Source organism: Pogoniulus pusillus, chromosome 32, assembly GCF_015220805.1.
Source record: "Pogoniulus pusillus isolate bPogPus1 chromosome 32, bPogPus1.pri, whole genome shotgun sequence".
Lineage (NCBI taxonomy): Eukaryota > Metazoa > Chordata > Aves > Piciformes > Lybiidae > Pogoniulus > Pogoniulus pusillus.
In genome coordinates, this window is record NC_087295.1 from 4,218,535 (window position 1) to 4,244,517 (window position 25,983).

A 25,983-nucleotide genomic window follows, 5' to 3' on the forward strand; every position below is an offset into this window, starting at 1 on the left:
CATCTCATGGGCTTGTACATCCTCAACTGTGAGCTACGTCTTCACCTTGAGGTTCAGTCATATTTTTAAAGCAGGGTCACACCTACTCTTGCAGAGCAGCAAATAAAAACCCTTTGCTTAGACCAGAGCAAAAGGCCATGCACCCGTCTGGAGGAGGTGTTAATTTTGTTTCACTTTTTTCTAGGTTTTAAAGAAACTGAGACACAAAGCAGAATTAATATCTGGGATTTCTGTTTTATAAAGCAAGCAGAGAGAGGCTTGATCCCTTCTCAGTGTCTTGATGGAAACCAGTATCAACTATATTACAGACTTCACAGCAGAGTCTGTAATAACTCCATTTGTCTTCCTGGCTGATGATGCTGGCACAGGGCCACACACTCCCCAGAAGCTATTTTTCAGTACAGGTGTGAGGCTGAGAGGCAGAGAAGACAGGCACTTTCTTATTATGTTATTCTTACTGCTAAAAATCAGATGGCTAAGCAGCTCTGGGTAGCAATTTGGCTACTACAAGGTCAGGACTCACTTTCCTGATCTATAGCATTAATAATGCTCAAATTAAAGCATCGGGAAAGCTTAATCACACAGCACAGCTGTTGTCAAAAACATTCTTAGAACACCTGGCTCCTGTATACTCAAAGACACTGACAATAAACCTACAAAATCAAAAATGCTATGTAAGACAGCCTACAAATTTGCCTTCTCAGAGACCCCCACATGCAAGACTTCCATGAGGGTGCTCCATAGGACTGCCATTTGTAAAATGAGTATTTCAATCTTCCAATTTCCAAGAACCTTTCAAAATCTCAACTGGAACACATGCATCAGCTCTGCTAGTGCACTAAGTATGTAGAGGGTTGACGCTCTTGGTTTTAATGACATTAGCCAGCACAGATAACTATTAACATACAGCAACATCCTGCAGTGGATGCCATCAGGTAGTCATTTTCCTATCAGCTAACCAGATGTGATAGATCTTAGGCTTCTGACTAATGGATACTGCTTGACCTGCAGCCACAAACAAAGGCTCTGTAGGGCAGCATGGGAGTTTCAGTATCTAGAGGTTTTATGGTAGCCACCATGAGGCATAGCTTTGTTTTTATTAATTCTGAGCCCTTTTCTTCCTAGTCTTTTCCTCCTAGAAGGATAGGACAGCCTGAGGTCACCTTTTCATGACTGTCTTTACACAGAGAATGATAAAAATCCTCAGTGCCTTCTAAAGCAGAGGAATGATGATTTATTTTTTATCTAAAAGATTTGGCTCTTCAGAACTCACTCTTTAGTCAAAACCTGCCATTACCATTACCCCCTAGAAAAAATGAAAAGCAGAGTCTATTTCCTTTAATGAGTTCCATGGGTACTGTGGACAAGACTAGCATTTGTAAGAAAACAGCCCTTTTCTTTTTTCAAGTGAACACACAACAATTGCTGGGTAAATTCATTTAGGAACAATGGATGGGCCTTATGTGGTTCTGGCTCAGGAGGTTATACATTGTGCTAACCTTTAAGAATGAAATTCTCCCTCCCCCCCCCCCCCACATAATTTGATTGCTAGTGTTTAGAATCAATTTTCTGCATGCTTAAAAGCCAAACACATTTGGAATGCTCAGTTAAATCTACAATTTGAATTCATGTCCAGAAAAAGAACAACAGAACAGGTGGGGTTTTTTTATTAATTCTTTTGGGTTGTTCTGTGGGTAATTACCTCTCGACCTGCTAAAAGCAGTTAAGAAAAGAAGCTTTATTTGCAAGGCCCAGATGCACCAGGCTGCCTGCTTGATTGTGAAAGGCTCAAACTCTTATAAAGCTAATTTCCCCCCCCAAAAAAAATGTTTAAAAAGGAAGTTTGTAGCCTTTGAAATTAAAAATAACCTTGAAAACAGCTTTGAGCACAACAAGGCTCACACGGCGCTCTTTTAATGTCAGCAGCCGGCAAAGTTTGAGGTGCACTTTGTAGTTGTGCTTGTTCCAGCTCACTAAAAGAACATTTCTGAACTATTTGTTTCTTCATCAATCCTTTTATTAAGATATCACATTAGCATGCCTCTCAATCTCTGCCACTTGCTATGACTCTACACGTGACAAGAGTCATTAAAACCTCCAGCTCCCCTTGTCAAAATTTATGATAGCCAACACAACAGATGGAATACTTGCCAGAAAATGTCATTTCAACTGACTAACATCAGACTAATCATCCTAAGGACTACCATAATGATGGCATTATTCACAAAGATATTTAGTTTGTTAAAATCTTCTTGCTTGGAAATGAAGCTATCTGGCACTCCAGAGTGCTGCAAAATCACAGCAAGGGCAAGCAAGGTTGGTTGGAATGGTTGTTGGTACTGGGGGTGGGGTTAAGACATTTTCCACAGCACTTGAAACATGCACAGAATTCTTTTTGCCCCTGTAACCAGACTGCCTTTTCCTCCTGAATTTTGTTCAGAGCTCTGACTCTTGAGCTGATAGGTTAGTCAAAGAGGTTTTGGTACCTCTGACACGTTTAGTGGAGGTGTTAGGTGCAACAAGTTACAGCAGTACTCTTGACCTTCATGGCTGCCCTTTGGAGACCTCTCATGCAAGCTCTCTTCATGCATACTCTAATTGGAAGTATCTGTAATTCATTTGCTAAGGTTCATAAGCAAGGCACTGATAAAGGCTTGACTACAGCAATGCAAACAGCATAGAGATAACAAAAATACCATATGATTAATCCCTCCCTGTCTCTCATTCCAGATCTACCAGTTGGAGGATGACAAGGCTTAGGTACCTACCTCAGAGAAACCTGGGGAGAATTGGATTAATTAATGATTGCAGAGGACTTTCAACCTATAAAGTCTTACATGCAATAAGTGGCTACCTATAACAGGAAGCCACTGCTCTCTTTCTTGAAACTGAAAAAAAAAAGAAAGACATTGTCCACTACCACAACCACTGACAGCCTCCTAAGAACACCTCACCACTGTGAGGAGTGCTCCACTCAAAAAGGCTCAGCTAGCACACAACCCCCTGTCGATAATGCTGGTACAGCTTGCTGAAATTCACTGCACTGCCATACTAGTATGCCTGCAGCAGCAGAGAGAGAGAGAGCAAACGAGGGGGTATGAGAGAGAGAGGGAGAGACATCTAACACTGCTGATCTGTAAAAATGCTCACTCCCTATCCATTTTAAATGCCTGCCACAAGCCACACTGTTACTGAGGTCTTTCTAACCCAATGGGCCAGAGCAAGCTCCTGCTGCGGGCCATTAAAATGCTCGCTGCTCGCCTGCCTTTAAAACTCAGGTATCTGAAGATAAAAACAGAAGTGTGCTGTGCAGGGAGGTTCAGCACACCTTTCCAACCACCTCCCTTTCTCAGCCTGGCATTTCGAGCTGCTGCTTGTGGCAGAAACTGCATTATTTTGGCAACAACTTTCCATCTGTTCTTTTTAAACATTTTGTCTCATTTGAAGTCTGCTTTGATACTCAAAACGTTTTTTTTTCCCCTTTCATTTCGCACAAGCTCCTTTGCAATAAGCCAGAAACAGCAAGGTTCATACAGAAAACAGGCTGTAGAGAGGCTTTTGCAGTCCTTGAAAAACTTGGTAACTATGATAGCATTTACATAAGCCTCACATGCTGGGAAAAAAAGGAGTAACCTGAAGGGCCTCTGCTTTTACTGGAATTGTCTCATGCAGGAAAGAAGAACTGAGGCTAAAGATGGGGCAGATTATTCATTAAAAAGCAAAATTCCTTATTCCAAGTACACACCTTAAAACTATCCAATGTATTCTCCTAAAGAAAACTAACTTTGATGTGCATAATTCCAGAACTAGAGCAAAATAAAAAGGGCATCTAAAATAATACAATTAATCCTGCAGCATACCAACAGTTTTCATTTAAAAGCACACTGCCAAATCTGAGTTTTAGTAAGGGTTTTAGTCGGTTTGTTTCCCATATTCATCTAAGGGGCACAGCTCTCACTGAGATTCAAGATGGAACAATAAAATGACAACGAAATGTTGACTTTCAAAAAAAAAAATAGGACCTCATCACTGCAGTACTACAAAAAAAATGCAATTTTCTTCCTTTTTTCAGGAAAGTGAGGTGCTGCTCACAGACAGTTCCTTCTGAAGTGTTTTCCTCTAGCAATGCACCTTGTTCTAGTTCTGATTTTTTTGATAGAGGCAAGAAGTAAAATCTCTTAACTTTATTCCTTTCAGAATAAAATAATAAGCAACACAACCATCTCTTTGTGATGGCAGAAATACAGCTTCTTCATTGGCCATTTCAAACCACCTAACTCTATTTTTAACCTCTGGCTTTTCTTTATGCTTAGGATCTTAGTGCTACAGCACCGGTCCAAAGAAATAAAACCATGTGGAGGCTCTGCAGAAGGACAAGACGAAAATATGATCCAGCTCGACACAAATCTGAAATAAAACAGCTACTTGAAAATGTTGAGAGTGTCCCTTTAAATCACTGCTCTTTGTTTAGCAAAAGGGAAGGTAAAAAAGAAGGAAATCTAGACCACATGAACATTCAAAGAAACAAGGTAAGCACTCTCCAGACAACATGCTAGGCCTGAGCTCTCCTCTGCCCTTCTCCCTGCAACTTTCATCATCTCCTTCCCTAGAAGCCAACCTCCACACCTCTCAAGCTCCTCTCTTCCCTGTCACCTCCAGCTCCACAGGGCAAGTCCAGCTGCTGTGTTTGTGTCAGAGGGGGGCAAGACTGTCTGACTACTGGCAAAGGTATGGCACTGAAGAGGCAATTAAAACAACTACTCACATCTTGTGCAAATATTCTCTCCCTCACTCTCTGATACTCCTCTTCTCTCTCTTCAATTGATTTACTTCGTCTGTCATCTCTAAATGGAAGAATTCTGTTTTGCTGAGCAGAAAGAAAACCAGGAGGGTTATATAAGTTGAGCTGTTAAAAATTGCCATTAAGTAACTGTCAGCTGAGAATAATAAATGTTCACTTAAACAGATGAAGCATGAAAACGATAACCATCGTTCCTGCACCCTGGGAGGCTGGGCACCTGCGGGTTTTCAGTGAGATAATGCAAGTGGGGTTGTAGAGCAGGTGGCTGAAGAGAGGCTTTCTGCATGGCTTTTGTGGACCCGCTGTCCTAAAAGTGGGTGTTCTCACCCCAAGCCTGAATGTCATTGGTCTCAACTGCCACAGTTTCTCAGCTCTCATACTGCCTGCAAGGAGCAGGAGGGCAGGCAGCACTGCACTACCTATGACATGGAGGAAAGAGGAGGAAACTAGGCTGCCAAAGCTCAACTGCAAACCCTAGAAGAAACCCACCAAAGTCTGTGTGTACAAGGAAGAGAAGTCCCAAATATTTGTCACGACAGTTGTAACCATTTCCACACAATAAGGAACCCTCAACATCGGTTTTGCTGGGGAAAGAAGGGCCATTTGTGCCTCTCAGTAAACCACAATGCAGGAACCAGTTGTGCTGTGGGAGAGAGGTGAGGAAAAGAGGACCTCTGGCAAGAAATGCTTCACTGGCAATCAGGTCTCAAGCACTGCTCCTTCTCCCCCTGCAACCCAGCAGCTGGTGAGACTCGTCACGCTGCTTGCCTTTGGCTGATCTCCACATTCATCACACCCTGAAAAGGCTTGAGGCTTGTTTTTAAGCCAACTCAGATGCAGCATAACAGGCAAGGCTGCTATAGACAAGTCAAAGTCAAGGGGGAAAAAAAATGGGGGGGGGGGAGGAAGTAAAAAGAATTAAAAGACAGGAAAGATCAGCTCTTTACTGTAAAACACAGAGGAGTGTAGCAGTGAGAGACTCACTGGCAGGTCCCTCCACCAACATAAACTAAGAAAAGAAAGCATACTCTGCCTTCTTACCTGTGAGAATTCTCTCCTAAGAACCAACTGATGGCAGAACCCTTTTGTTCGTGTGTTTGATTTTATTTTGTTTGTTAATAGATTCCACAGACACAGCTTGCGCTGGATCGACACAGCACACCCCCCGCTTTGTCAAGGCAGCACAAACAAACACACGCACGGCCCTGGCGCTCCCCTACGCATCGGGCTCGCCTAAGCTAAGGTAGTGTTATGGCACAGGCAACACAGAAGGGGAACGTCTGCCACAGTACATGCACGACAAGCAAGTAAGTTACACAGACAGTCAAAGGTGGTGAGGGTAGAGGAGGAGGGAGGGAACTGAAAGATAAAGCTCCTTTCTTTTTTGTCAAAACTTTAGGATCGTTTAAAAGAGAAATTCAAAGAAAAATAACCTGGCCTCACCATCACATTTTGTGTTTGCAACGTTCGGTTTGTTTATTCCTCTCTTTTTTTTTTTGGTGGGGGGGACACTACGTCAGTTACTGTCGATCCATACTGCAATCCAACTCTGAATGGGTACAACGGGAAGCGGGGAGCTGCAGGGAGCGGAGCAGCTGCCGTAGTTAGGCGAGACATTGGGAAATGCGACTGACACAGCCTTCCACGCAGCCCAGAGCCGCTGGCATTCCCCCTCCCGTGGGCATGCAGCAAGTCCTGCGCCAAGCAAACCACCCATGCAACCCCACACACTGCCACGGCTGAAGCGGCCACGCCGGGGCTCGATGCTCCCCGCGGCGGGTACGTACGCCAGAGGAGGCGGGCAGGGGAGCAGGAGGGCAGGGGAGGAGGAGAGCAACAACAAAAGAACAACAATAACATCAGTCAGCCCACCTTCGAAAACAGAACAAAATTTCAGCAACTCTCGAACCGAGAACCAACCTGATTGTCTTCTTTATCAATACTAGAGTTATCTCGCTTCAAGATAAATCGCTTCTGGGATTCTTCACCTTTTTCATCTTTTAAATGTTCAGAAAACCTTTGCTCTGGTCTGCCAGCAAAGTAAAACATAGCAATAAAAAAATCTTTCTTTTGGCTTTGCTTTGATCTTTTATTTTTTTTCTCAGTGCTCTTTGTTTTTCAACAGAGGCATTCAGTGCAACAGCAGTTAACATTTGCGGTCAGGAGGAGACACTGCCTATAGCCGTCTGAGGCTGCTGGATCGCTGCTAACTGTTATTGCTATAAATAGCTTTTGTTGTTGTTGTTGCTGTTGTGTGGCAAGGAGCGGGAATCCAAAGTCTCAGTCACTGAAATATTTAGGCTCTCCTCGGTGTGACTGAAGGACAGAGAAAACAAATTAACATACTGTATGTTAATTTGCTCCCTTCGGTAGCTGTCACCTCCTGCAGCGCTGCTGCTTAAGTGAAGCCTATCCACCTTTGGAAGTATGGAAAAACGGAGAGCAAGCTTAGGAACAAAATCAAGGCTTTCCTCACTCCTAACAAACAGAAACAGTACCGGGAGGGACCGATGGCGTTCTGCTTAAACAAAATATCATCTCATCACCATTAAGTGGCAAAAATCTCCCACAACAACCATAGAGTATCAATTAGTTCACCGATTTAAAACCACCCAGGAATTGATATATTCTTTTAAAAGCCAACCCTCACTCATTTAAAGCTCAGCACTTGCAGCTTCGTCATCTGGTAGGATGCTGTGCCACTTCTGCAGCTTGCACAAAAAGCAGCACCTCGTGTCACCTCACCTTGCACGACAATCAGAGTTTAAGAAGCATCTCATTTCACCCAGCTGGTCACTGCTGCTATCTCGTAGCTGGCAATAAGTAACACCCCAGACTGCACCCAAACCCCTATGTCTGTAGCCCCACCAGTGTTGAGAGGGCAGCCAACAGCCTCAAGGACTGAGATGGGATTCATATGCTGCTACCATTCAACCAAGGGGGACGAATTATAGGATCATAGGATGTTAGGGGTTGGAAGGGACTCAAAGAGATCGAGTCCAATCCCCCTGCCAGAACAAGACCATGCAATCTACACAGATGGGCCTTGAAAGTCTCCAGAGATGGAGACTCCACCACATCTCTATGGACCCCGTTCCAGTGCTCTGTGACCCTTACAATTGGTTAAGAGCAGTAATACACTGTCATGCTGAAAGGCTTCTGTCGGGGACCAGAAACCTTCTACTCTGCGCTCTAGACATCCTCGTGTCTAGAAACCTAACAAGACACTAAGATGCCACTCACATCAGTGGACCAATTATGAAGAAACCGAAAGGCAGACTTTACAGAAGTTTGTGCCTTTGCAAATAACATGCTCAACAAACTTGAGAGGACCTCAGCCTCACCTCATTCCAGAATGGAAAACGAAAGCGGATGTGAGAATCAGCCCCCACCTTGTTGCTACAGACTTGTGCTTCGCTAATTAGCAGAGTATTTCAAATCAAAGCACAGCACACACTCTAGCTGTAATTACATTCCAGTACAATTCACTGTCAGATGCACAGCAAACATTCATCCTGAACCATTAGAAATATGATACTAAGAGGCAGCAGCTCTCCTGCCTCTCTCTCTTGCATGGATTTGAAAGACTCCCACTTGCGCTCGCAATTTGCACTTCAGTGACAAGGAGACAAAATGTACCACCCCATTTCCACAGATTTTTGAGCACTCAAGAGACCTTTGTCCATCACCCACAGGAACAGATACAGGGCCCAACATAGAAGAATCAGTGGACTGTCCGGATGCCCTACTCGCCACCTTCTGGGGAAGCCCAGAGGAGCACGGTGTAGTTTTCTAACCTACAGGTTCGTTTGTGATGGTTCCTCATAAACAGAAAAGATACAAAACCCCCTTAATGGATTGCTTGGTGTGTTGGTCTGCCTTTTCTCCCATTAATGAGCACTGTCTGCACAGCCAGAAATGAAGATTCATTCCCTCCAATATTTCGCTGTGACAGGACCAGCTAAGGAATATTATTTTCCCTGCTTTTATATCCTAAAGCACAAATAAACTTTCTGCAACCATACTACCAGTGTAAAATTTATGGCTGTGAACTCTCTGCTGAGCACCTAATAAACTATATACCCAGTACAATAAATAACTGGGGCTTTAAAATGCAGGGGCAGGGTGGGGGGGAAGAAAAGAAGAAGTAATAAAAAACTGGAGTGGAAAAACAACTTGAAAAAGCAATTTGGGAATATGTCTCCTCCAACTACTAACATATTTAAGCAACAAGAGTTTCATACTTCAGAGCATTACTTTCATGTTTAAAACCCCATTTTCCTTTCATGTACTGCTTATACATTGTTACCATTTGTCAAAAGATGATAGGAGAAGCCTCAGATCAAGCAACATAGAATCACAGAATCATAGAATCAAGCAGTTTGGAAGAGACCTCCAAGCTCATCCAGTCCAACCTAGCACCCAGCCCTATCCAGTCAACCAGACCATGGCACTAAGTGCCTCATCCAGGCGTTGCTTCAACACCTCCAGGGACGGTGACTCCACCACCTCCCTGGGCAGCCCATTCCAATGGCAAATCACTCTCTCTGCAAAGAACTTCCTCCTAACATCCAGCCTAAACTAATGATCCAATATTGATGAAATGAATCTACAAGCCCACTAAGTGATTAATCTGCAGTTGTGAAAGGAAGTGTGCCTGGGCAGAGAGGTTCTCAGAGCTTTACAGAGCACCATGGTACCATCAGACCCTGAAGAAGGTCTTCCTCTCCCAGTCATCACTGGTAATGGTGACCCAGAGTTGCACTGAGGTTGCAAATTGCATGACCAGCTTGGTTACTAAGGATGCAAAGACTGTCAAGTGAGAAATAGGATATTCCACAGCAACAAGCATCTTCAGGCATGTCAACTTGCAGGCCTTCCTCAAACATGAAAAATAAAACTCAGAAAAGGACATTTAATTGGAAGGTATGTAAATGGGGAGACGTTAGAGCTGCCTCCCAATACCTGAAGGGATCCTACAGGAAGGCTGCAGAGGGACTTTTCATAAAGGTGTCTAGCAACAGGACAAAGGGGAATGGTTTGAAGGTGGTGAGACTTTGGGACATGCTTCCTAGAGAGGCTGAGGATGCCTCCTCCCTGGGGGTGGTCAAGGCTAAGTTGGTTGAGGCCTCGAGCATCTGAGTGATTTGCCACAGGAATGGGCTGTCCAAGGACATGGTGGAGTCGCTGTCCCTGGAGGTGTTCAAGAAAAGACTGGCTGAGGCACTTAGTGCCATGGTCTAGTTGACTGGATAGGGCTGGGGGATAGGATGGATTTCTCCTTCTCTGCCTGGATGCGTTCCTGTGCAGCCTACCCTAGGTGATCCTGCTTTGGCAGGGGCAGGTAGGACTTGCTCTCTGGAGATCTCTTCCAGCCCCTAACATTCCATGAATCTCTTCTCCATCCTGCTTGGCAAGGTAGCCATTCTGTTCAGGATACCTACAGGGAACCAGCTTCAGCACACATCCCACAGCACCCAAACCTTTTGCTATTAAAAAGTACCTGAAACCCTAAGTCCTTCTGCAAAGTCTGCTCCCATCACTGACAACCTTTGAAAACCTTTTCCTAATCTATTTTCTTTCACAGTGAAAAGAGGGAGACAATGGATAACAACTTGTTGCTGAGTGACCAGTTTACCCTATTCCCAGATAGAATGTGTAACAGGAACCATTTCCTCCTGGCTCAGGAGGCACTTCTGCATGCTTCACTGGGACATCAGGCGCAGACCTGGGGAGAGTATCCAGGCAAAATCTCAGGCTACTACTGCTTCTCCATCTCTAGCCATAGCGGTTCTGCTCCTTCTTATTCACCCAGTGAGCATTTCAACTCTTTCAGTCTCATTTTTGTGTTGCAAAATTGTTGTAACAGCCACTTTAGGATATGGGCCAAGTTTTTTGCCTCTGTACTTGGAATACTTTCACTGTGAGGGTGACTGAGTGCTAGCACAGCCTAGACAGGTGGAGGAATCTTCATCCCTGGCATGGCCTTGAGCAACTGGCTCTAGATGGCTCTACTTGAGCAGGGTGTTTGGACAAGCTGACCTCCAGAGGTCCCTCCATGCAGTCATTTTGTGAAACACAGAATCAACAAATCTAGAGCAAAACAAAGCTCCACCACTACCTCTTGGGGCTGTTTATCGTCTGCTTTTTCTTTCACAAGCTGGCCATTATCATTTACCTTCCTCATTTTACAGTTACTCAAAAGCCATCTGCAATCCTTACTTAAATAAGGCCTCAAAGACATTTTCCTGGAGTCATTCCTTAAAATGAAACCTGTATTTTGGAAGTGGTAGAGCCAGAATAAGCAACAAAATATTTCTGTGTTTCCCAAAGGAAAACAAAAAGTTAAGATTTTGATAGCAACATCCATTATAAGATTTTTTTTCCTGACTTTAATGTGAGCTACTTTCATTTACTTCAGCAGAGTTCCTCTCAATTTATCTCTGTGTGACAAAAAAAACAACCCAGAGTTTGCCCCTCAGGCATGTTTTTTACATGCACTTTTAAAGGACAATTCCCCATTATGTGCTTATTTAATGCTTTTGATTCCTGGTCAACCATTGTAAGTAGTAATGAAATAAACCCCAAAAGTGCCTGAGTGCCTTAACCAGGTATTCACTGCTTAATCAAATGACAGCTTTAAAAATGCATTGCAGAGTGCTAGTGGCTATCATGGACTAAGAAAGGCACAGGGCACTTCCTTGGGCTTAGGCTCAGCACAAACTAATGCAGTTCCACAGACCTCTATTTACATAGGAGAGAAGAAATTCATAGAATCAGAATCAGTCAGGGTTGGAAGGGACCACAAGGATCAGCCAGTTCCAACCCCCCTGCCATGCCCAGGGACACCCTACCCTAGATCAGGATGGCCACAGACTCATCCAGCCTGGCTTTAAACACCTCCAGCCATGGGGCCTCAACCACCTCCCTGGGAAACCCTTTCCAGGCTCTCACCACTCTCATGCTGAAAAACTTCCTCCTCACATCCAGTCTGAATCTTCCCAGCTCCAGCTTTGCTCCATTCCCCTGAATCCCGGCATGCCCTGAGAGCCTGAAAAGTCCCTCCCCAGCTTTTTTATAAGCCCTCTTCAGATCCTGGAAGGCCACAAGAAGGTCACCTTGAAGCCTCCTCTTCTCCAGACTGAACAGCCCCAACTCTTTCAGTCTGTCCTCATAGCAGAGCTGCTTCAGCCCTTTAAGCATCCTCATGGCCCTAATTAAATTAAACACTTGAGTGTGGGGAGAAAACCTTCACTCATTGGGAATAAGTTAATTAGCTCTGAAATAACTGTCTAAGAGGCAGGAAATGCAGATACCACACCAAAAGCACAAAAGCAAAGAGACAAGCACCAGCTTTGCACGTTTGGTTCTGAAGGCTTTGTCACTATATTTGCAGAGCACATCAAGAGTCTGGTACTGTCGGGGTTGATTTCTACACAGCACATAAATCTTTATCATGAGGCATGTGTTTCTGACAGCACCACAGTGCACAGGCTGTTGCAAGATGCTTTTCAAGAGAAGCAACAGCCTCACCAGGTGTGGAAGGGCTGGCTTGGCCAGGATAGCTGCCTCATGCAATTAGACAAATCCAGCAAGTGCAGCAGCACAGGTCACCTGCAAAAGCCTCACAGCAAAGCAGCTGTCTGAAGGAAGGCAACACAGGAAAGTGAGTACAAAAGCAGAGGCAGCTGCAGTGTACAAGAGTCTGACAAGATAAACTCTGCACTGGCAGTTCATTTAATGCAGGTAATGGAGACAGGACATTAATATTCCTTTCCTGAATGGATAACTGAAGCATCCAGGTTGGAAAAGCCCCTCAGGATCACCAAGTCCAACCTCTAACCCTACTCTACAAGATTTACCTTAAACCATATCCCTAAGCACCACATCCAATGACCCTTAAACACATCCCGGGTGGGTGACTCCACCACCTCCCTGGGCAACTCATTAAATGAGCAGCAGCACAAAGTGCAAAGTGGGGTAATAGGGCTAGAAACAGGTAAACCACCATCCCTGCATACCCACAGGACCATCATCTGGCAAACAAAATGAATAGCTCATAAAACACTCTTGCACAGGGATGCCATCAAGAGAGCAACGAGATGGTGAGAAGAGGGGAGAAACTCTGTTGCTAATGGGATGCAGAGTCATCATCAGGATTTAGAGCATTCTTATGCAGGTGTTCTGATGGTTTAACAGCATTTTCTTGTTGCTTGCACTTGCCTTTACCTAAACCAGATACTCAGTCTGACACCACATTGGCCTCTGTCCTGAATGCACAGAATGGTTTAGGTTGGAAGGAACCTCAAAGCTCATCCAGTTCCAACCCCCTGCCATAGGCAGGGACACCTCCCACTAGAACAGGTCACTCAAGGCCTCATCCAACCTGGCCTTGAGCACTTCCAAGGAGGAAGCAGCCACAACCCACCTGGGCAACCTCTGCCAGTGTCTCACCACCCCTACAGGAACAGTTCAAGAGGGACAGAGATCTGCTTGAAAGAGTGCAAAGGAGGGCTGGAAAAATGATGAAGGGGCTAGAACACTGCCCTTTGAGGAGAGGCAGAAGGATCTGGGGCTGTTTGGTCTGGTGAAGAGAAGACTTAGAGAAGATCTAATCGATGTTTATAAATATCTGAGGGCTGGGGGTCAAGAGGGAGCAGAAAAAACTCTTCACACTTGTGTCCTGTGGTGCTAGTTTGAGGCAAATTGAAATATTTTAGTGAGACAAAATAGATGCTAGGCTGTGAAATGAAAACAATGGTGATGTCTACTCCACTCATAGGCTTGCTGACCTGTATAAAAACAAGAACACATAACATAGACAAAACAGTGTGTGAGGGTCTCTGTCAGAGCGTGTGCTTTCTCCCTGGATTCTTGCAGTGTAACTAATCCTTCCACTTTCTAACCCCCCTTGACGATCCTCCAAACTCATCTTGCCTGTAAGGTACACTCTGGGATAAGGTAGCAGGGTGGGAGAAGGTGGAAGGGTGGTTGGGAGCCCCTCCTGGGGACACTGATTTCTGAGAGGGCTGTTGTGTTTCTGTATTACCTTTAACTTGTGTATTTCTCTCCATAGCTGTATAGATTGTAAATATCTGCTTGTGTATTGTGTTAAGATGTAAATATAAAGCTTCATTCCTTAATTTCCAGCTTGGCTGAGTCTAATCTGGGTGATTTCATAAGAGTGGAGGGACAGAGAACCCGCAAAACATCACACCTGTGATAGGATAAGGGGCAAAGGATGTAAATTCAGCACAGGATGTTCCACCTTAACAGGGGAAGAACTTCTTTACTGTAAGGGTCATGAAGCACTGGAACAGGCTCCCCAGAGAGGCTGTGGAGTCTCCTCCTCTGGAGACTTTCAAGACCCATCTGGAAGCGTTCCTGTGTGGCTTGAGCTAGATTCTATGGTCCTGCACTGGCAAGAGGGTTGGACTTGATGATCTCTTTGGGTCCCTCCCAACCCCTAAGACCCTGTGATATTCTGAATTTGCAGGAGCTGGAAGCAAGCATCGTTACTGTGGAAAGGTCCCAGCTTAACCACAAATGGCAGATTTCCAGCCCTTCAGGTTAAATTATTGGATGAAATTCAGAACAATGTTTTTCCAAGAATGAGGGCCCAGGATTACTGCCTTCAAATAGGTTTCATTTATTTAGGGGCTGATGAATACTGAAACAGAGTTACCAAAAGTGAGTGTGGGTATTTAAATACAGATAATTGTTATGTTATCACAATTTAACACCAAGCGAGATGGCATTTCAAGCACTTGAAGGTAAATGCCTCATTAACAGATTGCTGCTTTTATAGTATGAGTCACTAAGAACTTCTGTTATGATGATAAAAGAACATTTAAAACCATCAAAAAAGAAGAAAAGAAAAAAACCAGCAAACTAACTCCATGCAAAACAGTTCCTTCAAGGTGCTGCAATCCTTGCAGGGCTGAGATGCTGTGCACATACCAAATGCATTATTTCCCCTGGATGAAGACTCTAGATTCTTTAACATTTTTTTCCAGGACACCATCTGGGGTCTAAGCATGTTCTGTATTTATTGCTAAACAAGGATGTGAAATGACACAAGTCCTTTTGGCAGGCCTTCTCTCCCTTTCACGGGGTGGCAAAGAAGTCTGGCAGAACAGAAAGGAAGAGCCAGCAATGCTACATGGAAGTAATGTCTCCTTGAGTTTTTTGTTCAGCACTTGTGGCATTTATTCTGTCACTCTCACCCACCCTTCAGGATGCTCTGTCCTAGGACCCCATGAGCATGATTTCAGTGGGACTGGCACCAGCAGCACTTCCTTTATAAAACCCATAGTGAAGCTGAAGGCTGCAGGATGGATAGAGTAGATGTACACTGAATCTCTAAGATATCAAGTCATTCTGTGCATGGACCAAGCAAAGCCCAGCTCCTGAAGGCTTTCTAAGTACATAGTGTTTAAAGAATGCGATTTAATGCGGAGGTATCATCACACAACTCATGACCCTCACAAGCTTTCCTATGGTTTAATTCCAGAAAGCTATGCTGTTTTAATCCATGGATGCAAAACCTTGGTGTAGCTTGACTCCCTGAGGCTATGCCTGACTACAGGCTTTAATATTCAGTCTCTGGGGGCAAGAATACAGGAATCTATCTCTGAACTCAGGAGAGCAGCTGGCAGGCCAAAGCTGCACTGAAATGCAGCTAGACAGGGCTGAAGCACAATGCCCGTTCTCAGACAGGGACCACTTCAGGTGCTTCAGAATGCTCTGTTGTTCTCCTGTGATCAAGCTAAGATTATTTCTGTACCTGAGGGACCTGCTTCCTCTTCTCTCACTCTCCTGGATTTGATTTAGTTCTTGATATTAAAGGTGTCTATTGAGACTGAGCATCTTGCGCAGTGCCAATTTATTGCCAGCTAGTTGAGGCTCGTAAGTGGTAGCACAGTTTATTACAGAATTCATTAAAGTTTGATTTTAAGGATGTGGTGTGCTCCGTTCGTGGCTGAAAATTACAGCCTTGCATAACTGCTGTCATCTATTTAAAATTACATTTATCTATCTTAGAAGTTCAAAACATATCAAGAAGAGAGAGAGAGAAAAAAGAAGCAAATTCAAGCCTGGAAGACTACCAGTGAAGGCAAGATGGGAGTCCAAAAGCCACCTGGCTAGGGAAGAAGCTAGTGAAATGCCCCAAGCACATAAATGAATGCCATTAAAAGTTCTTGTGCTTATTTTTACTCCAGGCCATGAACACTGCCCCTGTCTTTAGCACAAAGACTTGTGTTTCAGAAGTCATCCCCGTAACAATCGCTGGCCTGAAGAGGTCTGCCTGTTCTTGGTTCTACCTTGGAAACAGAGAGCAGAAACAGCTGACTTTGCTTACCAAGGTTTTTCAAAACTCAAGATACTTTTTCATTTCTAGTGATCATGTCATTCAACTGGAGGCAGGCAACAGAAGTATAAAAGGTAATTACTAAAACCAATTTGGACCACCCCCAGAACTTGCTCACTCGTGTATCAGCAGCTCGTTTCTGAGACAGCCAGGCTTTAAAACATTATTTCACCCACTACTGACATACAGCTACATGTGAGGGAAGCACAGACTCCAGTTCAGATTTCTTGATGTCCCTCCAGTGATTAGGAAGTAAAAATGACCAAACAGCATCTTGATGAATGGGCACTTTCCTGCTACAGCTGGGACGACCACATCAAGACGTGTTGATTACTCATGCGAGGAAGAGCTTCCCTCATGTGAATTACCTACTTGCTATTCCCTGGCACTCTCCTCCTGGGTAAGCTGCCATCTCCCCACACAGAGCAGGCAACAATAACCTTCTAGGTTTGTCAGAACTTAATAGCATAAGTGGTGTGACTGCAAGGGGGAAAACAAAAACAGAGGAAAAGAGGAATACCGTGGAGGGCTTCTGATAAAGGCTTAACTAATATCTCATTACAGCACAGAACACCTGCAAAGTACATGTCCACCTTAATTATAAACAATTTAGTTCTGATAAATTAGATTAGATGAAAATTTAATCCTGGAACTATTAGATCTGATTCATTAACCCTAACATCTCATTTACAGAACAAGTCATTTCCATAGGTCCTGTATATGACTTAACACTGATTGAAGTAAGAATGAAGCCAGCATTTAAGGGTCCAATTCAACTGATTCTCAAGTGTACCAAAATGTTGTGGTTTATCTTTTTGTATCTTTCATTGTAAAACAGGCATGGGACTAAAATGAGAAAATGTGGACTCAGAAAAAAGGCTAAATTCAAGTATCAATAAAATATAGAAAATAAACACTTTAAATAAAATCAAAACAACAGAGACCGGAAGGAAAAAAAATCCCAAATTCTTCCAGATGAGCATCAAGCAGCAAAAATAAAAATGATCAATGTGCATAACCTGCAATAAAGCATTTAGCAGAACAGTGGCAACTTTCTGTCTGAAACAACTGCCTGCAACATATTAGTAAGATATTGATCAATTCAAGAGAGATGTTGATATACTGGAAAGTGTACAGAAAAGGGCGACAAAGCTGGGGAGGGGCCTGGAGCACAGCCCTGGGAGGAGAGGCTGAGGGAGCTGGGGGAGTGCAGCCTGCAGCAGAGGAGGCTCAGGGCAGAGCTCATTGCTGGCTGCAGCTACCTGAAGGGAGGCTGTAGCCAAGTGGGGGTTGGTCTGTTCTGCCAGGCAAGCAGCAACAGAACAAGGGGACACAGTCTCAAGTTGTACCAGGGAAGGTCTAGGCTGGATGTTAGGAGGAAGCTGTTGGCAGAGAGAGTGATTGGCATTGGAATGGGCTGCGCAGGGAGGTGGTGGAGTCGCTGTGCTTGGAGGTGTTCAGGCAAAGCCTGGATGGGGCACTTAGTGCCATGGTCTAGTTGATTGGATAGGGCTGGGTGATAGGTTGGATTGGATGATATTGGAGGTCTCTTCCAACGTGGTTGATTCTATTGTATTCTATGATGAAATCCCTAATAGCCATTATCATATGGATGCCCTGAATCCTATCACCACAGGACTGGATAAAAGAGAAGCAACCCTCCACCATAGGGCAGGAATACCTGAGGCATCACAGTGCACTGGGAAGCTCAGGCCAGTGCTGGAGACAGACATTTCCTGAGCTAAAGGCTAAAACCTAAGCATCACAGCACCCACTCCTGGGACACTGGGCTCCTGCAGCTTAAACACAATTACCACTGGGCTGGGGAGCAAAAAAAGAAAGAAGGGCTCTTTTCCTGATCATGTTCCTAATTGAACCCCAGACAGAAATAATCAGATTATTTTTGTTCAAAAAGGAAATAAATCCCATGAAAACCGATGTGATTTGTTATGCAAATGCTACATATGTTACTGTGTGGCTACAGAAACTCATTATTACACGTTTTTGTTTCACTGATGTTCTTAAATCCTTAGTTGCATAATGTATTAGCTCATTTTAAAAGCCTAAACAAAATGTCTTGGCCAGGGACAGTGTTATTTCTCTGTCATCAGGTTTTCCCATTTTAGCTGCACACATCCACTGTGATGCATTTCCCCATGCATTTGTAACATATGGCACTGGTGTATTGATTGGGCAACAGCAGCAGTAAATCAGAGGGGAATTATAAATATCCTCAAGGTTCTGCTTATGTCTTAGCAGTCAAGGAGCAACTATTCTGTAATGGAGATGGGAGAGAAGTAACTAAATAGGAGACAGGAAACCGTGCTGGAGTGTGTCCAGAGAAGGGCCACGAGGATGATCAGAGGGCTGGAGCACCTCTCCTGTGGAGAGACAGAGAGTTGGGGATGTTCAGTCTGGAGAGGAGAAGGCTTGAAGGAGATCTTATTGTGACCTTCCAGTATCTGAATCGGGCTACAAGAAAGCTGGGAAGGAACATTATAGGATGTCAGGTAATGATAGGACTGGGGGGGGAATGGAGCAGAACTCAAAGTGGGTAGATTCAGCTTGGATGTTAAGAAGAAGTTTTTCACTATGCCAGTGGTGAGACACTGGACAGTTTGCCCAGGGTGGTAATGAAAGTCTCATCTCCAGAGGTCTTTAAGGGCAAGGCTGGATGTGGCTCTGCACAGCCTGATCTAGTGTGAAGTGTCCCTGCCCATGGCAGGGGAGTTGGGAGTTGGATGATCCTTGGGATCCCTTCCAGCCCTGACAATTCTATGGTGCTATGATACTATGAATGGAGCAGAGTCCTTGAAGAAAAGTGATGCAAGACTCCAGTGAAAAAACAACCAACCAATCCAGAAATAATGGTGTTCATATGTAGGCCATAGAAGAAATTCTGCTTTCATGAGATCCCTACTCTTTGCACAGATATGATAATCAAAGATAGCACAAGAGGCTTAAATGCAGATGCAATACGCTTTCCCTGCTGTGTTTCAACAAAATTGTGCTCCATGTGCTTTAGCAAACACTGAACTGCTCTGAGATTGGACAAAACAGCTAAAAGCACTCAAGGACACAGCTGTAACTACTACCATAGTCCCAGCTGAAAAAGAGGTGTTACAAATTGTGTGTGAAAAGAAGTCCTGTCTTTCCCATCAGCAAACAACTGCTTAAAAGAAATTAAACTCATTTACTCTGAGTGCCTCATTCAGTCAAGGGGAAAGGCAAACTTTTCTGCACACTCCAGAAACTGTAATATTTGACATCTCACGGAAGTCTTCTTGGCATTTCAGCCTACTGAAAAAAAAGGTGTCTAGAAACTATTCCTTACTGAAACTGTCAGTGTTCAGTGAGTGACATTTTACTGACATGTCTGTAGGAGCCTTCACAAAAGCTGAGGTTTTTAAAGTGGTGCAACTAGCAAAGCATACCTCTGCTGGCATTGATGTGATCTACAGCAAGAGCCCTCAGTGCAGGCACAACAGAAAGCTGAAGAGAACCTTTCCTCTTTCTTACAATTCACACATACACAATCACACAGAAACATTCAGGTTGGAAAAGACCCTCAGGATCACCAAGTCCAACCATTATCCCTACTCTACAAAGTTCACCCTTAAATCACATCCTCAAGCACCACATCCAAACGACCTGCAAACACATTCTAGACTGGGGACTCAACCACCTCCCCAGGTAGCCCATTCCAATGCCTGACCACTCTTGCTGGGAAAAAATGTTAGGATCCTAATGTCCAGTCTAAACCTACCCAGTCACAGCTTGAGGCCATCCCCTCTTGTTCTATCACTGTTTACCTGTGAGAAGAGACCAGCAGCAGCCTCACCACAACATCCTTTCAGGTTGCTGTAATTCAAACCACCTCCACAAAAAGGAGACAGAAGGACACAGATTGCATGACATAAACAATGAGGGTCTGGCAGGTTATTAAAGCTATATACGCTGTGCATTATGTCTCCTTCCTCTGATACAGCTCAGCTCTAGATTTTAAGGAACAGCTGTAAGAAACACAGCATCTTCATGCTGCCCAAAGCATTTGATGCATCTCAAAGGCACCAAGAAGCCTTCTGACTTGGTCCAAGGCTGTATTAACATTCAGATACTAACAAAGTAGGAAGAAAAGTGAATTATTACAAGGATCATAACTCACAACGCTCTTGGAAAAAAAAGTTAGTCATAACTGAGGCTGTGAGTATTGGTATAAAGTTAGTAATAGCTATGTTACACCCTCAGAATGTAGGAAAATGTCTAAACATGACCACCTTCTTAATCCTGATGAGCCCTGCCACTCATGCTTATATAAAGGTGTACGTGAGTGCAGGCGTGGGCTGTGCTACAGACATCCTTCTCACACAGCTGATGATCTCAGCTAAATGAAAACCCTTTTCATTTACCAAGCACATCAAACACACTTCACCTACATTTCTCCACCTATCTACAGATAACCCAATGAATGAATCTGACTGAACTGATAGGTGTAATAATATGAACAGCTCTGCAAAGAAGCTCTGAAGTATCTAGGAATTAGGAGGACTACATAGAACAGAAGGTGGCACACAGACTCTTGTTGGCCCCAATTTGGGACACCCTGTCCAACATAGCACCTCGATTCCAAACTTCTGTTGGTATCATATTTCACTGCCTTGAGCTGTCTGTATGTTTCTGTGTATCTTTAGAGATGACAGGCAGACACAGATGACAGGCAAACACACATTACAACCAGGACACAACAGCAGTTTCACACTGAAAATAAAGCAGAGTTGCCATTTTTAAGAGCCCTTTGACTTTGTTTTTAGAGTCAAACCAACAAAAATCCTCCCTCATTTTCTAATCAACTTTTCCAATGTATATTGCTGAGGATAAGATTTCAAAAGCTGGACAAGTTACTTAAGCAGGACTTGTAAAGATAGAAAACCACAGAAAATGGAATTTATTTTTTTGAAGTTATTCTCATTTTTTAACTTAGTCTGAAGTGAAAAAAAAAATATATGGAAAGAGAATTGGTTTTCAAAATCCACTGTTCTGGAATGAAAGGCAGAGTACGGAGACTTTATGAAGGTTAAAAAACATTTGGGTGGTTGAGGTCATCTCTGTGCTTTAAGATTTCTTATCCAAAATAATTGACTTGTTTTTTTTTCCACCTTCCAATAATATGATTAAAGAGAGGCACCTTAGCTTAAGCTCCTCATCACAAATACTCTTCAGACTGCAAAACTGCCATTAGAACTGCACTGTATTTTAAAAAGGCTTCACAGGGAGCTTGCAAAAGCTGCAGGATTGCAATCCCAGAGAGATTCGAGTTGCAATACATTTTTACTATCATTTCCACTCTCTGTAAAGCAGCATGGATGACCAGACAAGCTGCAGCCCTCCTTCCAGCTGCAGTCTCTTCAGCAAACACTTTCTCAAATGCCCCTTAAAAGCTGGCATTTGACAGGCACAGGGACCTCGAAGTCGATCTGTGCCCTAAGATGGTCAACTGATGAAAGAAATGAAATGCCCCAATCCATTCCATTCCTTGTCCCCTGCTCCGTACTGTGGTGACTCTACAGCAGCACTGCTGCCAGGTCCTCCCATCCACCTCATTCATCTCAGAGCATCAACCCTTCTGACACTTGTGTCTCTAAGCACCTGTGGCAGCAAGCTCTAGAGGTCTCTCATGAACAGAACAAATGCAACTCACTGCCTGGAGCCAGGAAACTACTCAGTGCCTGTGAGCGTGAGCAGAGATGTGACACAAACCCTCCACCTGGCCAGAGGAGTAAGCCACAAGGTGCTTTTTTAAGCCCATACAGTGACTTTGCAGCATCATATACTCTTCCCAAACAAGCACACACACACAAGTCACAGCTAGTGCAGGCTTTATGGATTCTTGAGTATGCAAGAATAGTCTTCTCTCTCCACAGTATGTAGCTACAGTACTCTGGAAATCATATGCCAGAAAGAGATAATATTGTCAGAATGCAAATCTTCAGAGTATCTATGGGGCCCTTCCATAAATTCACATAAAGCTATCAAAGCTCAGGCTTACAGCACAGCATAACCACATGAAAGAGCATCTCAGCTGCTCTTCAGATTCTCTGGTATTATGGATACTGTTCAAGTAGTAATTAATAGAGTCAATGCATTCCCAGTGTTTGGTGTTGACTCTGAACCGTACCAAACTGTCTCCTCAGAGTAGTGAACTGCAGAACATACGCAATAAAATTGGATGCTTTCACATGTGGAACTCACACAATATCTGCTGCAGAGAATAAAATCTCATCAGCCTTGATTCAAGCTGGATAATAACAATCTATTTTCTGTCACAGCCAGGGATGTTTAAAAAGAAAGCCAACAAAAAACCCAAACAACATGTCATCTCCCCCAGTTATGAAAAGAGCTACTTCCACAAAGCTTTATTTTACAGCAGTATCAAAATAATGTAAATAACACACTGGAAGTACCACAATGCAATAAGAGCTTCGTGTAATCCAGTTACCTGACACTGAATCACTGCAGAAATGAAACCATCTGCAGTTTGGGTGGTGCTCACAAACCAGCTGCGCTCACTGTCAGACAGCAGGGCAAAGCCCTGTGTTTACTTCTGGAAGAACCAGGCAGAAATGGTGCCAGAACCAATTTGTCCGGCTCCGCGCCTCACCTCCACCTCACAAGAGTGCAGCTGAAAGGGCCATTTGAGCCCTTTTACCCCTGCAACATCCTGCCCACTGAGCTTGCCCACAAAGATACTAGCTCAGGCCTTGCCCATCCCCACCACACAAGCAGCCACAGCTTCACCAGGGCACTTGGATAAATTTCTGACTAGAAGAAGACTTCAGTGCCCTCCTCACCAGAAGCACAGGGCAGGCATCTGCAGCAGCGCTTCCAGTAGCACCTCTCTCTGATGACAGCCGTGCAGTCAAGCAAGGCATTATCAGTTACTAATGTGATATTATCACATTATCAAGTCAACCAGGAGAAGGCAAGGCTGTGAGAAAAGATCTGCAGCAGTTGGTGCACTACAGGGGTGACAGAGACGTGAAAAGTGAGAACTGTAGAGAGAGAGGAATGCCTATAAAGCATTCAATTATCATTGACTGTCTTGTTTAAGACCAATTTATTTTTCCTCATGTCCAGCTCAGAAACGAACAGTGGTTTGCTGCACACCCAGCTTGCTCCAAACAGCTCTTGCACAGGGGAAGGTATTACCAGACCCTGAGGCTAAACCTTAGCAGCCTGAATGTTAGTTTTATCGAGCCACAGTAATTCTCTTGACTTCTGACAATCAGAATGTAGGTGCACACTTGATTCAAGCCTTTAAAAAGATCAGTGCCTAGGTGTTGTTTTACAGGTGTCAGTGTACCTCAAGGGTAGCCTGCAAAGGATCAAAAATAAATCATCCATGAGCTTAAACTTACTTCATGCACGTGGAGGACTTTGAGGGCTCAGTGAAACAAATACCAAGGTGTCTGGGCTCAGGTTCTGGCGTTGCAAAATTAAAGTCATCCCTCTAGCCTTGTATAGGAGGAACTAAAACCCAAGCAGAACTCTCTGCAGCTGCATCTAAACGAATCATTGAACTAGTGGGTATGTAAATGAAATAAATGTTTTTATTTCTCCTACTAACTGAATATAGGAAGCACACAATTTTCAAATGGAGCTTTCCTGTTCCCATACCAGATACCAAAAGCTCATTACCCAGTGGTAATTACTTCCTCTTCATAATGTAGTTCATAGGTAAAGAGGGAGAGGAAGGCTACAGTCCATGACGGTTAATACATGAGGCACTCGGCACAAGAAGTGACGCTGGTTAGGCAAGGGCACAGGACTGAGTCTTTGTTACACCAGCCAGGGAACTTCATACTGAACCTGTGCCAGCTTCACACAGCTTCACAGAAGACAGCATAAAGCAAAGTTAAACCTGCCAGGAATTTTGCAATGCATTTGAACCCTCAGAAGGAATTCATACCCCATGAAAACTCTGTGAAGAGAAAATGAAGTGGAACAAGGAAGGCAGAAGAGAAGGAAAAGGGAATGAATGGTGGCAGGCGGTGGAGGGGAACCAACAGGTTGGGCAGAAAATAACTCTTGAAGCAGAGACAGCCAGAACAAGGGAAGAGACAATCTTTCAAATACACTTGGGTTATTTAGCTGTATGCTCTCAGGAGGCATGTAAAGCAACCAGCTGATTTCTGTGGCAAAGTGGTGGCACTAGGAAGTAAAGAAAATCAGCATTCCAAGATACTGTGTTAAGTTCCTTGCAAGAGACTGATTTGATTGATTTCTCCTTATGCATCTTTACATCCTTAAATAACATCACAAGGAGAGCCCTGGCCTCTCCTCCTGCCCTAGAAAGCCAATAAACAGCACTCACTCTTGCTACAAAATAACAGTACATTCATTAACCAAACGATATGCCACACAGTCATGGTACAGACCAGGCTCTTGCGCAAAGGAACAAGGGACAGCACAACAGTGTTGCTACTTACATTCTCGTATTGCTGGTCTTGTTGATAATGACAGATTTTCCAGTCTGATCCACATTGTGATCCATGCCAAAGTAAGCTGCCACTCTGTGCACTAACATCCTCTGATACGATGACATCTGAGGGAACTTTTTATAGTGATTACTGGGAAAAGTGGAAAAAAAAAATCACACTGATAATTACATTTCCCTCTGAGCTGGAACTGAATGAAAAGAGCAACACATTTTGGTAACCCAGTGGACAGAAATCTAACTGAAAACTGCCTTTAGGCATTTATATATAAACACTTGCTAGAAGAAGGCAGGGGGAAAAAAAGAATTATTTTTAGAGTTGCTAATCAGCATATTTCCATGTGCTACACAGGGACAGAAAAAGCTCACACTTTATGGCATCTAATGAGTATTCTGTATGTTGGGAAGAATTTGTCCTTAGATACCGTGCACACACTCATGCTAGCTGCACAGTCAGCCCTGCAGATTTGCTGTGACGCTGGCAGCAGCTTTCTGCCTTTCTCCTGCAGGTCAGAGGTAGGGTGATGCTGGAAAGATCCAGTTTGGCAATTACTCCTATTTTCCTCTCTTACTGACAAAATACTTCATCTGCTGTCAGCAACGTTTCTTCCTCTGCTGCTATTCTGATTCTCTGGTTCTTTTTGCTTGTGGGTTTGTTTGGTTTTTTGGTTTGTTTTTTTTTGGGGGAGTGGGGGAGGGAGATTGTTTGTTTGTTTAAAGCTACAGAAATATTTTATTACAAAGAACATGTAATAGCAAGAATCCTCCCACCCAAGTTAGACTTTATTCTCCAAACACATTAGAAGAGCATAGCACACAGAGAAAACTCATGAGGTAGTGCACTTGATCATCCTGTGCACTGAAATCTTCAACAGTACTTTTGGACTTGAAACGAGTGAATCAAGGGCAATTATCAAACAATAAAAAGCAAAAGGCTTTCCCCCCCCTCCCTTTTTTCCCCCATACCTACTGTATTTTAAATAGTACAACCACATGTCAGGAAATAAAAGCCTGATTTTGCAGCACAGCAGCAGCAGGGCTCAGGAACACTGTGGTCCATGTGAGCGTACCCCTCAAACAGTTCGCACTGCTTCGCACGCGTGTGACTTTAATAACCCAGAGAGGAATGTGACTTACTTGTTGTCACTAATAAAATCAATAATTTCCTGTTCCATTTTCAAGAGTATCATTCTATCCCTGTCAAAAAGAAACATAAATATCTGTAGCATCAACTACCGAGAGACATTTTAGATTAAGAACTGCATCTGTCAATGTTAGGAAGGCAATTTTGCAAGCACTGTCAGCCAGCTTGATTAA

The 25,983-nt window shown here is 43.8% G+C and overlaps 1 protein-coding gene across 21 annotated transcripts in view; it reads right to left on the bottom strand.

Annotated features, from left to right (window-relative positions):
- ARPP21 (cAMP regulated phosphoprotein 21) overlaps positions 1–25,983 on the bottom strand; it is a 239,183-nt gene that overhangs the window by 75,162 nt on the left and 138,038 nt on the right. For 15 of the 21 annotated variants that reach the window (XM_064169992.1, XM_064169988.1, XM_064169986.1 and 12 more), the window contains 4 exons: positions 25,804–25,863; positions 24,659–24,799; positions 6,722–6,830; positions 4,766–4,867 (listed from right to left, as the gene is read on the bottom strand). In XM_064169992.1, coding sequence (XP_064026062.1) covers positions 4,766–4,867; positions 6,722–6,830; positions 24,659–24,799; positions 25,804–25,863 — 412 coding nt within the window. The remainder of the gene's footprint in view (positions 1–4,765; positions 4,868–6,721; positions 6,831–24,658; positions 24,800–25,803; positions 25,864–25,983) is intronic. The other 6 variants (XM_064170002.1, XM_064170000.1, XM_064170004.1 and 3 more) reach the window with 2 other exon arrangements.